Source organism: Balaenoptera borealis, assembly GCF_965194805.1.
Source record: "Balaenoptera borealis genome assembly, chromosome: X".
Classification (NCBI taxonomy): Eukaryota; Metazoa; Chordata; class Mammalia; order Artiodactyla; family Balaenopteridae; genus Balaenoptera; species Balaenoptera borealis.
This window is the reverse complement of record NC_138881.1, coordinates 32,400,157-32,416,275: the sequence shown is the minus strand read 5'-3', so window position 1 is coordinate 32,416,275 and position 16,119 is coordinate 32,400,157. Positions and strand designations below refer to the sequence as shown.

General features: G+C 35.0%; 1 protein-coding gene across 1 annotated transcript in view; it reads right to left on the bottom strand.

Moving 5' to 3' along the window:
- CFAP47 (cilia and flagella associated protein 47) overlaps positions 1-16,119 on the bottom strand; it is a 431,032-nt gene that overhangs the window by 155,315 nt on the left and 259,598 nt on the right. The window contains 1 exon segment of the mRNA XM_082377789.1: positions 14,524-14,635. Coding sequence (XP_082233915.1) covers positions 14,524-14,635 — 112 coding nt within the window.

Below are 16,119 nucleotides of genomic sequence, written 5' to 3'. Positions count from 1 at the left end.
CATTATTTGGATAACCTTATATATGTTAATATGTGTGCACTGAATAATAAGGAAACCTAATCAATATTTCAAATACTATGAAATATTCTCAAGAATTAAAAGTACACTTTCTCCATTCTTTCTCATTTCAGTTCATTTATATACTCAGCATATTTTTCTTCCTCCAACACACCCATTTAAACATTTTTGCATTTTTATTATCCCATAGCAAACAGAAATTGGACAATCACTTGTAAAACAACTCAAAAGGCCTATATAAGACCATATATTATATACCAGAATGAGAAATTACATATTTATCTCAAAAATAGAAATGGATGAAGAGAACTATGGAAGAAATTATAGGCCTATATAGTAGCTTATGTTTTAATTGAAAGTAGACTTTTAAAAATGCATCTTAGAATTATACCACTAACTTATATACATTTTTTTCCAGTGAAAAACCCTTTTCTTGGCAATGTAATTTTCATCTTAATTCTAAACAATTACATTTTTAAATTACATCTTTATTTTGGTTATTAATTAGCTACAGCAGAAGAGACAAGTGGTCGAATTCCTTTAAACTTTTATTACAAGGAATAACTTTAGACTCAGCAGCATGACTGGTAGCAATGAAACTTCAAACCAAATGCAGTAAATAATAATTATGAGAAGAATATGTGTTTCAAAAGATGATAATATTTTGCCACACTATATGTACATGTGATTACTTTGTTCCCTGTATTCCTCTGTTCAGGCCAACACCAACCAATCCAAAAGGGAACAAAAATAAATAAAAGCTTGATTATTTGTGCTTGAGTTTATCAGAGTGATAGGAAAATTATTAGACTGCTTTGGAAAAACTATAGGTGTAACAGAAATAATAGTAGTGAGCAAAAGCAACTCTCTAAAATGTAACATCATTGATTTAATGGAGATTTTCAGTTTGTCTGAATAGAGTGTTACAAAAAATCTAATAGGAATCATAATTATAGCTATTATATTTTTAATAGCACAAGCTTGTATTTTGAGAAATGGATTATTTTCCTCTGCTAAACACTCTAAGGGTCTGAACAGTCAAAAAACAAATATTCCCTAGTATTTAAGTCATTTAAAAAAATTAGGAATTATTTTTCTCTAATTTTATACTCTCTTGTAAAATGTAAATATCAGACTCAAGTTTATAGACTGAGCAATGTAATTTCATATTAATTTCTTTTGAAAATAATGGAAAATTATTTATTGAATGCTTATTCTGTGTTAGGTGATGCTAAATGCTTCACATTCATTATCTATTTAACCACTTTAATAAACATATGAGTTAATTACTCATTAGATTTATTTTAAAGCTGAGTAACCCAGGCTGTAGAGAATGTTTGATAACTTACTCCAGGTCACACAGTTAGTAAGTGACAAAGGCATGTACATTTACCTGACACAGAATATGGGAAATGGCACATTAAGTCATGTGTAAATAGCATGGAATAAATGGGCTTTTGATCAGAAAAATAGTAAAATCATTCGTATACTTTGAAAATATTTATTTATTTTGACCTAAAGTGATAGGTCTCAGATACTGCTCAGTGATCACCTAAACTATTTTATCCCTTACAAAACCTGCAAAAGCAAGATTCCATGGCAACAGTTAAACCTGGTAAGGTCTTTGACCTCTTTGCACTTGGTCCCTTCACATCCTTCCTGCTCCTTCCACTGGACCTTCACCACTCCTTCTCCCTAATGAGGAGAACTGTTATGGAAAATCTCCGTATGGCTAGGATTTTATCCACTTGTGAATTTCTTGGAGGCACATGAATTCCGTCAAGAAGTTTTTTCGTAAGTATTTGCTCTATGCACGTTATATTACACATGATCAAATTAATCTTAACTGTTGTTTCTCTAATATCATACGACCCTTTAAAATTTGAGTAGCAAGCCTAAGGAATCCTCTACTAGCCCTCTTCCTCCTTCTCTCTCTTTATCTTTTTCTTTCTTCATTTTAACCTTATTTCTAACTCACTTTCTTTTGTTTTATTTCCCCTTCATTAGGGGACCAAAAGGCAAGGTGGAAAAACAAAATTATGTGGCTGATAAAAAACAGAGACAAAGAAACCCAGTGCTGGGGCCACAATTGCCATAAATAGAGCTCTTGTCTCCCACTCTTTCTAAATGCTTAATTTTTACGATAAAATGTACAGCAGTTTAGCACCCAATGGTAGTACTAAAGGCTCCATTTTTTTGTGTGCATGGAATTATACTGTTTGTTCTTTCTATAATACATTTTGGCATGAGTATATCAAGACACTAAAGACGACAGGAAAGGATTATAAAGGATTATTAAAATCTACAGGATTCAGATTTCTGTTGCAGAGAATGGTTGATTACATTTTAACTTTAACAAGAACCTATGCTTTCATTTCTGGAGCAAGCAATGATAGTCTAGATTGCAATTAAAACTGCATGCTTCTTCCTGATCCACAGAAGAAAAAACTGATAAACTGCATTTCATTAAAATTAAAAACTTCCATAATCATTTCATAATGTATACATATATCAAATCGTCACATTGTGCATCTTAAATATATACAATTTTTGTCAATTATACCTCAATGAAGCTGGAAAAAAATTAAAACTTCTGCTATTTAATAGACACTGTTAATCAAATTAAGAGGAAAACTACATATGGGAGAAAAATTTATAAAGCACATAACTGATAAAGGGAATATATCCAGAATATATTTTTAAAAACTTCTAAAATTTCAACAATAAGAAAACAGACAACTCAATGGGGGGGGATGGTCAAAAGACTTGAAAAAAAATTTAAATTAAGAAGCTGTATGGATGACAAACAAGCACAAGATGTTCAACGTTATTTATTATTCATTATGGAAATACAGATTAAAACCACACTATAATAGCACTACGACAAATTAAAATGGAAAAAATTGGAAGGACTAACCCTACTAAGTATGGTCAATGATGTAGAGAAAGTGGAACTTTCATACACTGCTGGTGGGAATGGAAAAGGGAACAATCTTTTTGAGAAACGGTCTAGCAGTTTCTTTAAACGTTATAAATTCAACAACCATGTTACCCAGCCATCCAACATATAAGTGATTTACCCAAGAGGAATGAAAGTATATGCCCATAGAAAGACGTATACATGAATGCTCATATCAGTTTTACCTGTAATTACCAAAAAATGCCAAAACCCAAATGTCCATCAATAGGTAAATAGGTGAACAAAGTGTGGTATATCCATTCCATGGAGTATTACTCAGCAATAAAAGGAATAAACTATTGATAGATACACTGTGTGGATGGATCTCAAAAACATTACAATGCACAAAAGAAAACAGCCAAAAAAAGGGTGTACAATGTGTTATTATATAATATATAATATATATATACACAATATATATAGTGTGTATATATACACATATATACAATATACACAATACACAACATACATATATACAATACACAATATATTATTATATATATTATATTATATATTTATAAATATTCGTATTTATATAATTTTATATAAATATATTACTTATAAATATTTATTATATATTTAGTATACTATATAAAATATTACATCTTATGTATATATATTATGTGTGTATATATATAGTATATATATGTATATAGTTATATATATAGTGTGTGTGTGTATATATATATATGTGTGTGTATATATATACATGTGTGTATGTGTGTGTGTGTGTGTGTGTGTGTGTGTGTGTATATATATATATATATATATATATATATATATAATGCTATAAGATGAATATAAAGTGACAGAAAACAGATAAATGGTTGTCCAGGGCAATAGTGGCATTGAGCAGGAAGGGAGCAGAGGCAAAAAGATTAAAAATGAACACAAGGAAACTTCAGGGGGTAAAATATATTATTTGAATTGTGTCAATGGATTCATGGGTGTACACATATGTTAAAAATTCTCAAATTGTACTTTGAATATGTACAACTTATTGTATATCAATTATACTGCAATAAAGGTGTTAAAAAAATACAGTGTATTTCAGATATTATACCCACCACTTCTGAGCAGAATATTGACAGAAGTTGAGAACTGTCTCCCCAAATTGGAAGTACTGTATAAGCAGGATGTGTTTAAGAGAAGTTCACAGCCACCAATGAGTATCTTTCCAGCACAAGGCAATGTCATGTGCAAGATAATACAGGATAATTAATGAAGCCATCACATTAAATAGCCAGAAGACTTTTATCTATCTATCTATCTTAAATCTCTATCTATATCTCCTCTTGTTCCATAAAGCTATGCATGTTTCGTTGATATCAAATATAATTGTTTGCTCATTTGTCTGGATTCACTGCACTGTGAAGGTGGCTTCTTAAGCCTCCATGTAAAGCCCTCATTTTTTGTTTATTTTCAACTTATTTCTATGATTAATTTCTGCATGAGATAAAAATGGATTTTAGCATTAAAAAGCATCCTTAGACCCCATCCACACAATAAAAACAGGAGTCACATTTTATAAAACTGCAGAATGTTAAGAGGGAAATGTTCATCAGTATTCACAAAACTTTTTGAAGTAGATCCATGTTAAGAAAAAATAGTTAAATACAGATGTCCCAGAGGCACATGAAAAAATGCTCAACATCGCTAATTATTAGAGAAATGCAAATCAAAACTACAATGAGGTACCACCTCACACCAGTCAGAATGGTCACCATTAAAAAGTTTACAAATAATAAACGCTGGAGAGGGTGTGGAGAAAAGGGAACCCTCCTACACTGTTGGTGGGAATGTAAGTTGGTGCAGCCACTATGGAGAACAGTATGGATGTTCCTCAAAAAACTAAAAATAGAGTTGCCATATGATCCAGCAATCCCACTCCGGGGCATGTATCTGGACAAAAGTATAATTCAAAAAGATACATGCACCCCTATGTTCACAGCAGCATTATTCACGATAACCAAGACATGGAAACAACCTAAATATCCACCAACAGATGAATGGATAAAGAAGATGTGGTACATATATACAATGGACTACTACTCAGCCATTAAAAAGAATGAAATAATGCCATTTGCAGCAACATGGATGGAGCTAGAGATTATCATACTAAGTGAAGTCAGAAAGAGAAAGACAAATACCATATCATATCACTTATATGTGGAATCTGAAATATGACACAAATGAACCTATCTCTGAAACAGAAACACACTCACAGACATAGAGAACAGACTTGTGGTTGCCAGGGTGGGTCAGCAGATGCAAACTATTATATTTGGGGTTAGCAGATGCAAACTATTATATATAGGATGGATAAACAACAAGGTCCTACTGTATAGCACAGGGAACTAAAATCAATATCCTGTGATAAACCAAAATGGAAAAGAATATTACAAAAAGAATGTACATATATGTATAACTGAATCACTTTGCTGTACAACAGAAATTAACACAACATTGTAAATCAACTATACTTCAATAAAAGAAGAAAAAATATTTAAAAGACAAAAAATAGTTTTAAAGTTTCATAATTTCTGAATGTTCTTCTAACCCTTCTAATTCCAAGAGGTTATGTTTAATTCCTCACATATTAGAAAGCCTCTTTGAAAGATGCTTTGAATTTGAAAATTTTTTTCAAAAATGTATGAATAAATTATTTACAATAAACCCCCCTCTCTGAGATTCTTCAGTAAAAGTTTTACATGAGAAAAGCCAATGACTTGGGGGCTTCCCTGGTGGTGCAGTGGTTAAGAATCCACCTGCCAGTGCAGGCTGACACGGGTCAGCCCTGGTCTAAGAAGATCCCACATGCTGTGGAGCAACTAGGCCCGTGAGCCACAACTACTGAAGCCCGCGCGCCTAGAGCCCGTGCTCCGCAACAAGAGAAGCCACTGCAATGAGAAGCCCGCGCACCGCAACAAAGAGCAGCCCCTGCTCGCCACAACTAGAGAAAGCCCGCACGCAGCAACGAAGACCCAATGCAGCCAAAAATTAAATAAATGATAAATAAATAAATAAATTTTAAAAAGCCAATGACTTCCCAAATCATATTTTCATTTTACTATAAATAACTCCTTACAAAATACACAAATTCTTTTGACTAGTAAAGCAGGATACACACACACACACACACACACACACACACACACAGGAGGGGGGATGAGAGAGAGAGGTGGCGAAATGAGGGAGAAAGTTTTATTTTCTTAATAACAATGATATATATGTGTGTGTGTATATATATACATATACATATATATATATATCACTAGTTCAAAACTCAAATATGAAGCTTTTAACCAGAATATCATGGGTGGATTGGGAAGCCACTAGAGCCTTCTTCTGAAAGCAACCTAAATTCATATTCAATAGAGCATCTACGGCCTACCTTGCACTCCCAGGGAGAACTATGTCTCTGATACATGACCCCACGGCAAACACTGGAATTGCAAGAGTGTCTTCCTTCAGTTTCACAGAATATATGCAGTTCTCAAATTTATGTTTTTCTTCAAGTTTGTAAATCTTCCTTGTTCTCATATTTTACTGCACTCCTATTACTGCACTACTAAGCAATTTAAAAAATATTTTAGAAATAATTTTATTTTTGAAATGTATTTCTTCTTCCATTTGACACTGACCGGATGGATACCTGCTGCTATATGCCAGGTGTTGGTCTGCAGGCCAATGCTAGTCTGGCACTCAAAGGACAGATCATCCTGTGTAAAGGCAGAAAATGCAGGATTTGTCGTCGCTCATTGATCTATTAACGTGCATGAATTTATCTCTAGCCAATCATCTGAGTAGACCTTGAGACTAGAGTTAATACTGATTTTGATTTTGGGGTCAGGGGCAGGAAGAACAAATCTAGCATTCACAAGCCCCCCAGGGTAATACCATGCAGGTGGCTAGAGCTTTTACGAAACATCAGAGCAGAGGCTGTCTGGGAAAGCAGAGATGGTGAAAGCAAAGAGGAAAGCCCAGAAGACCATGAGAGGATCCAAACAAACCCAATTCATTCTCTCTGCAGTGCCTCCAGGCCCTGTTTTTTTTTTGTAAACCACATTTTTCACCTAAAAGAGCATGAAAATGCTTTATGGCATTTAAAGCAGCCAACATTTGTTTTGAAAGACCAGTGGCATCTAATTGGTTTCTATGCTCCTATAACTGTGCACAGTCTACAACACTGGTGGGAACAGGCCAGCAAGATCCAAATTCAGTTTCAGCCAAGCTTTTGATAGCACTTTCTCTGGCATTTTCATTGAGACAAACTAGGAGAGGGTGGAGACAAAAGAAGTCCTAAATCCTCCCATATATCCGTATCATATCAGGGAATTTTCAAAAATGGGAGTTAGCATATTAAATAAGAGTGATAAACATTAGTTGAGCACCTACTAGATGAGTACTTTTCATATATTCCCATTTTATGCCCATAACTACCCTGGGTTAAGGTTAAGGAAAGGTTAAGTATTATCTGTATTTAACATGTAAGAAACCTGATAATCAGTGATGTTAAGTTTACTACCAAGGTCGCCCAACCAGAGAATGATATAATTGGAGGCTGAAGTCACACGTGACCTCCAAACGTGCTCCTTTGCAACACAATAGCAGTAAGATAAGAGATAGCAAAGGAAAAGATGTGCAATTTTGCCATTGTGATGTGCTGGTTAGCATGAATATACTGCCCAAACTTTAAATGAAAAAAATGCAAATTTAAATAGCACTACTTTTGCTCAGCATCACATTCTGAAAATACACATGACAAGCAGGCTTCTCATCACATACAACATTAGAAATCAAATTTTGAACTGAATTTCTATTTCAAAGATGGCAACTGGTAATACATATCTGTCTAGATAGTGGAGAGTAGCAGGACGCCAGATATAAAAACTATTCCTATCTTGTTTAAACATAGGCCTAACATAAGAACTTTGTTATGCACACATTAAACATTTCGTTTTGACATTAAGCAGAAGTTCATCGAAAATAAATTTTTAAAAATATTTAGCAGAGCTGACTAAAAGCTTGTTTGCAATCATTTAGAGTAGGCTTTCTTGTGCCAATGTCATAATAGATCTCATTCTAGCATAAGGACTTCTGAATTGCAAATTTGCAGAAATAAATCTTAGCTCTAATTTACAGTTGTGTTGAACTGAATAAATGCAATCACTTTTCAGCAAGTGAAAAAGCACTTTCGGCTGCTGCTGAAAAAATACAAGGTAATTGTGGGCTACATCAAAATCACCATTGTTACCAACTTTCTAGAGCTATCAGCTTGTCAAGGGGCACGGACATAAGAGAGAATTTAAGACTACTTTATCATGAATGTTCAGGGTAGAGACTAAATTTACTAACATGACTGGAAACCATCTTAAAATGTGAATTCTCAGCATTTAATTTTCTACTGTAGAATAAACAATTAAAGCACGGTATTGAACTGTGTCCATGTAGTATCCTGAACAATTAAATACTTGACACTGTAAGTGAATGGTTTATGAAAATATCCTTTAAAAATTTTAAATATTTATTCTTAATTGAGATAAAATTGACACATAACATTATATTAGTTTTAGGTGTAAAAATACTCTTGTTTAATGTTTAGAGATCATTTTAGGCTACCATGCCATGATCAACATATTAAATTATTTCAGTCTGATTACACTTCATAAATTTAAATGACTCATAGTTCAATAAATAGTCCTTGTGGACTTCCACGACTCTGTAGACAAAGATAAGATATTCAACTACCTAAGTTTCCCACCCCCCCACTCTTTTTTTTGATCACAAATAAATGTCATTAACAATTGGAAGGATTTCTAAAGACTTCTTCCCTGGAGATGAAAGTATGTTCCTCACAACTGGGGGATCATAAGGGATAATTATGAAGTCTTATGCTTAGGTTAGATAAATCAACTGCATTGGTTAACAGTAAGATAAAAGCTGTTTAAAGATATCTAGGGATCGCCATTTCCATAATATGTTGGAAGAGAATCCTCTCTCAACTGACAATTTTAAGTTAAACACACACACAAGCTAAGAAAGCAGGAATCCACTACACTGAGCCATCACTGGAGATGATATCTGTTCTGGAATATGAACTACTCTGTGGTATCCTGGAGTCTTGCCTTTCAGGGTCATAATTGGGAATCAGAAAACAAACCTGTCAAAGAGCCCAGGCTTGCATGGTTTGGGGTCCCGATTTCACATTATATTTTTGGACTACCAAACCCCAAATTAATTATTTAGCTTCATAACTCTTCATTTCTCTTCACAGAAAGGGGACCCTAGTGGTATCCCCACAAGTTTAGACAGTCACCTGTTTGTTTTTACTAAAATCTGCTTTTTAAAGTTATATTATCACCCTGATATTCACAAGCTGGAGGGCACTGAGCTGATTACTGTGATTTCCTCATAAGAAACTCAGAACAGTTATGCCAGAGACATATGTGTTCCATGTAGATTACTGAAGAGCAAATGGAGCAAACTATTAGAAAAAAATGATATGTAGGTTATATCAAATTGTATAACCTTAATTCTTACAAGTTCATTTTCTTAGTGCTATATTAGGAGTGAGTTGCTCTATGTTGTGAACATGCATGTTTATAGCCATCTCTAAATCATATTTGTGAATCATGTTATTGCAACCAAAATAAATTTAAGGATTATTCTTACTAAAGTATATATGCTAACCGTTAATGCCTAATCATCTTCACTCAATATTGGCCTTGTACAAAAAATCAAGTTTCTACCTGAGACGAATGGAAATTTAGTTGCTTATTTCACTACTACAAATAAGCCACAGGCCATTACTACATTTCTATATTTTGTTACATACTAATCCTGTAATAATGGACAGTAATATTAGCTTTTTGCATTCTAATGACCAGAGAGGTCATTTTCTGGTTGTTAAGGAGAGAATTAGGCCATTACGTTTTAATGCATTTAGTCATTAACACATTTCTGCCTTTACACACGGTGTTTTTGTTTGCTTGGTTTTGTGTGTCTGTTTCCCTTTAAGGTTCTATGCTTTCATATCTAGGTTGACTGATTCAATATTTTTCCATTTTTCTGAAATTTATTGACACAGAAAAGATAATCTTCAAATCAAGATAGAACTGGGCTTTCCCTCCCTAACTAGTAAATCAATCCTGCTAATCGTCTCTCTCTCTCTCTCTCTCTCTCTCTCTCTCTCTCTCTCTCTCTCTCTCTCTCTCGCTCCCTCCCTTCCTCCCTCCCCCAACCCCCCTCTCTCTCTCAGTTAACGGTATCACCTTCCTTAGCGTTGCTTACTATCAGAAGTACACTTGACTCGCCTTTCTCTCTCTCTCTCCTTATTCAATCTTGATCAAATGCAGCTCTCGTAGACATTATGCTACATCAACCATTTTCCTTTTCAGGAATGAAGGACTTATTTCTGTTGCTACTAGAAATAATGCTGGAAAATGACTATTTGGTCAAGCCCTCTTTAGGCATCGTGCATTGAGTGGAAAAAAAAAAAAAGCCTCACCCAAGGTCAAACCTCCTTCCACATGTACTCCACTTTCAATGACTGATCAGCACAGCAGCATAAAGGCCCAGTCCCCTTCTCCTAACTTGGGACAAGTCCAGAGGACCATCCCAGCTTCAGAGGCCCCAGTGAGTTGACTAAAAGCCTTCACTCCGCCTGTCCGGAAACTCAACTTTTCCCTCCGGTCACTATGTTTTCTTACCTTTTCCTTTCAAAAGTGTTGATCACAACACATTCCCTAATAAATGTCCTATAAACTAATCTCCCATCTCAGAGTCTGATTCCCTGGAAACCCAAGCTGCTACAGCATCATTTTCCATTGTTACTTTTCTTGAAACTCACTTCTGTTTTTTTTAACCCACTATCACTGGCCTAGTTTGGTCTGCCCTTAATGTTCATTTAAATGGTCAACCTTAACTTTTTGTTCCATGGCCAAAGAGGCATTCAAATTTAAACCTCCATATAGGCACGCCTGAAACATGATTGTAGTTCACTGCAGGCTCCTGTGTTAATTCCAGTTCCATCCATTTCTCAAAATTTCTACCTACCAATCAATATGCCATGACACCTACTTTAGTATATGCCACATATGACTCAGTGCCCCATGAAAATCCCTTCTGCAGACAGTTCGCATTCACACCAGTGGTTTCCTATGACTCTTTTCCAGTGGGAATTCACTGCCATGGGAATCTGCCCTAAGAATAAACTTTAATCATTGAGGGAAAGGAGGTAGAGGATGTTTACCCCAATTTCCTTACCCTTCAGCCTGACAATTCTCTCAGAAAGTTCCCAGTGAGGTTCCCCAGGTCTCAGCAGTAATCTGATATCTAGCTCATTTTCTGACTTTTTCCTTTCAGCATCTTACTTCCCCATTTGGTCAGCGTGCTTCCTGTGATCACCTCTCAAAAAAACTACTTGCAATTAAACTCTTTTCTCAGGGTCTGCTTTTGGGAGAAGAGGCACAAACTAATATTGAGAACTAATCAACCAGAATATTGCTAAAGGCCCCTAAATGATCTCTCAGATCTATCCACCCTCTCTTGTACCTCCTATCCATTTTATATGTTACCTCCAGACTTTTCTTTCTAAAACTCAGTTGACTCATGCCGCTCAGAAATCTTCAATGGCTCCAACTGCAATAAGAAGTAAAACACAACTCTGTCCAACAAAGTCTGCCTGTTTTTCTAACTGTATGTCACTCTGCATTGGCTACCACAAACACACACTCCAGACACACCCCTCTATTCATTATTTACAGAAAGTAACTTCTCTGTGTTTTCAATAAGGTTGTTTCCTCTGCTAGAATGCCCTCCCCACCATATCGGCTGATAAATCCCAGTTCATCCTTTAAGGTCCAGATCAAACCCATTATCCCCTAAGATGCCCTCTTGGACTCCCACTGTTAGGGTTAACGTTTCCCAATATCATGCTCTGCAGTGCCATGTTTAAACTCGTGGTATATCAGTGTGTACCTTGTACTGAGATGACTTATGGATATCTATTTCTACCACCAGATATGAATTCCTAGGAGGCAGGAGCCATACGGCATCTATCTTTGCATCCAGTGGTAATATTTGAAATAATTAACAAACCTATATTCCAGCTCTGACCAGTCAGGAAGGACACTGGATCCAAGTCCTGAGCCATGTGTTAACCCTTTATTTGTTGCTGAATTGTTGGGAAGTCGGGGTGGGGGGCAAAGGGAGGGGCTGTGGTGGCTAGAGATCAAAAGTTACACCTAAGTGGAGCTCAAACAATTGAGTATTTGCCAACATATGAGGAAAAGCATCTGTGAAAATATTTTAACAGAGCGTGGTTAAAGATCAGCTTTATTTATAACTACTATACTTATCAAGACTTTCCAAATTATAGGCCTTTTGTAAATAATTGTTTATATAATTAAGGACAGAACTGAAAATGTGTACAAAGTTTTTTTCTTTTTAAGATGGATGATATACACATGTACATTGACATACTTCTTTAACCAGCACAAATAGGAACGTTCTCATATATGTATGAAAATTTTAGTCTAGTTTTCTTTATATTACAACAGATTAACAACTGTTCAGAAGCAATTACATTTACACTGCTTAAAATACTGTAGCAGCCTTCCAACAGTAATATCAATAAAAACGGAGTTTGCCTTCTTTACAGGCTCAGCTTGTCCAAATCATAATGGCAACATTGATTCAAATTTAAGGGACCGCCCTGGGAAGAACAATCATGAACATGTCTTGCAAATATTTTTCAAAATTATGAAGCTGCAAAAGCTCTTGAGTAGCCAGCAATACTTACCAATTCATCCTCACCTAACGACGTATCCTGAGTTGCCTTTAAGTTCCCCAAATTTCTTCTGAAGTCCTTCAAATCAGCATGCTAAGAGTCCTTATCTGATCAGTGAAAATACGTTTTGAAGTTTTATGGTCTCAGAAATGCTGCCAAAATCAACAAAAATGACTATACAAAGGAAAGATATATTCAATCTGATTATTTAATTCTTCTTAGCTCCATTTCTATAACTTTAAGAGTCTGATTCATGGAACAGCAGCTCCGTTTTGCTTAAAGGAGTCATAAACACTCTTAATTCAACAATGTTCTACTGTTTGAAGTTCCTCTTATGTTCCTTCTCACACATAGCAAACCTCACTGCCTTTTATAGAACAGGAAACTCAGATTTATTACTTACATAAAAAATAATAATGGCAATTCTGAATCACTTGCTACCCTTTACAAAAGACTAGTTAAAATTCTAAAACTAAGGAACATTAAGAGTGTCATTTGAAAAAAAAAAAAAAAGAGTGTCATTTGATGATTAAAATGAAAACTGAAATTTACATTTCTATCCTGTGAATTACATTAAAAATGGCAAAAAATATGCTACTTTATTGAATTGCCTGGAATAGGCTCACTCTAGTTCAAAATCTGCCTATCACATGGAGAATTATTAATGGGCTTTGTAAAGCCAAATGTCTGAAGAGTGACGGGAAGATTTCACAGGATGCCAACATCTATGACTGTGGTGACATTTGAGGTCAAGCCAACTAGAAGCAGAGAGTGGGGATGCGCGGGTTGGCTCTTCGCCCATAGCATATTCTATCACAGTGGTAGTAACTGGATCACTGTGGTTGCCATTCCGAAATTTCCCTTCTGCTTGTTAACAGCGCTGGCATTCAGCCTACTCTCTATGTACTTTCTTATTTGGAGCAGGTCTCTACACCTCCTATGCTAGGTACAGACCTTTTCCTAAAACATTCTTTGTTGAGGCAAGCAAGGATGAGGGGCTAGTACTCCCAGGCAGTACAAGATTGCTACTGGCTGTATGCTTTCTACATTTTTAAATTGTATCCATTTACCAACATTTTAATAATTTCCTCAGCAGGATCTAACCACCACGGGACACTGAATTCTCTCCCGAATAGAACAATTATTCCTTTGATGAATTACAGTCCCTCAGTTCTTCCCTGTTAGTCTTCTACACCTCTCACCTCCTCTCTCATCAAAAGCTTTGTAGGAATACCCCTCACTCCCATTCCCAAGCAAGCAATTCTTTTCAGGGACCATCAGGCAATTTGTATAAATGAATGCTTTACTAGAGAGAAACAAAGAAAACTTCACATATACCAAAGGCTTTAACCTATTTTTCATGTTCAATTAAGTATATGTACATGTTTTTATAATACGTAGTCCTATAAAGAGATATTCTCATAGGACGCTATCTGGCTCATAAATTGATATAACTATTTGAAAGTGTTTACCACAATTTTAAATGTAGATGCCTTAACTAAATATTTCTACTTCCAGGAATTTGCCCCACAAATAAATTTTTAAAAATGGACAAGAGAGTATAGCACTATAGACATAAAATGTATGCCCCAAAGCTCTGATTATTTAGAAAGGCAATGACTGAAATGGAAAACTAAATTTCCCTCTGGGTTATTTATTAGAAAGGGGAAATTTAAGTTACTTTTTAATTTCTTCTCATCACGCATCTTTCCCAGTATGGTAGTTAATAATATTTCATTAACGATTTTGTTACCTTTGAATACACCACGTTTCCAAGGGCATACGTGTAGAATATAGGAAATTGCGTTATCAGGGTCTATGGTGATGTCTGAGTTTCCCCACACCATTGGAAGATCTGAGGACACCTAGAAAAGAGTATTCAAAAACAGGAATTATATAATGTCAACATTTCCATGAAATTAGTATAATAAGCTAAAGCACAGGAAAAGCTGAAATTTAACTTAAATACCTCCATTAAAACTGTTCACTTTTAAATGAAAAGCAAACCAGAAAAATGATACATACAGTAGAAGAAAAATCTGAGACATATGAAAAAATAGAACAAAAGAACAATGTTTATTTTCTGTTGCTACTTGTAGCAAGATCACTGATGCTTAGACAATCAGACTAGCTTTTATAGGCCATGCAGAATTTTCTTTATGCAATTTGATGTACAAAAGATAAACCATTTCAATGAATTTCTACATCAAAATTACTACAGCATATAAATAATATTTAAGCAGCATTTGACCACAACTCTTGTTGGCCAGATTCAACTTTCACCTTAGTGAGTACTTTCATCTTGCCACCCCCCCTTCCCCCCGCCACTGCCCAGGCAAACACTAATCTACTTTGTCCCTCTATAGATGTGCCTATCTTGAACAATAAAAAAGAAATCATACAGTATGTGGTCTTTCGTGACTAGCTTTTTTTCACTTAGCATAATGTTTTCAAGGTTCATCTATGTTGTCGTGTTTATCAGCACATCATTTCTTTTTATTGACGAATGGCATTAAATTGTATAACAACCACATTTTGTGTATCCGTTCACAAGTTGATGGAAATTTGGGGTGTTTCCATTTTTGTCTATTATGAATAATGCAGCTATGAAAACATGTACAAGTTTTTGAGTAGACACAGATTTTCTTTTCTTATGGACATACATCTTGGTGTGGAATTGCTGGGACATATGATAACCAGATGTTTAAGCTTTTAAATTACTGCTTTCCAAAACTCTTTTCCAAAATGGCTGCACCATTTTTCTTTCCCACCAGCAATGAATGATGGTTCCTGTTTCTCTACAGCTTTTCTCAAAGTTTTTGTCTGTCATTTCTATGATAGCCATTCTAATGAGTGTGAAGTGGTATCTCACTGTGATTTTGATTTGCATTTCCCTAAGGATTAATAATGTTGAGTATCTTTTCATGTGCTTATTGTTCATTTGCATATCCTTTTTGGGGACTCTGCTCAAACTCTTCACACATTTAAAAAACTGTGTTACTTGTCATTTTATTATTAAATTGTAAGAGATGTTTATATATGCTAGAAACAAGGCCCTTATCAGATATTGGGCATGTGGATATTTTCTCTCATTCTGTGGGCTGTTTTTTCACTTTCTTCAAGGTATCATTTGAAGCACAAACATTTCAACTTTGAATTTATTTATTGTTTTGTCACACCAATGTCATATCTAAAAAAATCATTGCCGAACCCAAGGTCATGAAGAATTTACTTGTATGTTTTCTTCTATGATTTTTATAGTTTTAGCTACTAAATTTTAGTCTATGATCCTTTTTGAGTTTACTTTTGCACATGGTATGAGTTAAGGGGTCCAAATTCATTTTTTTGT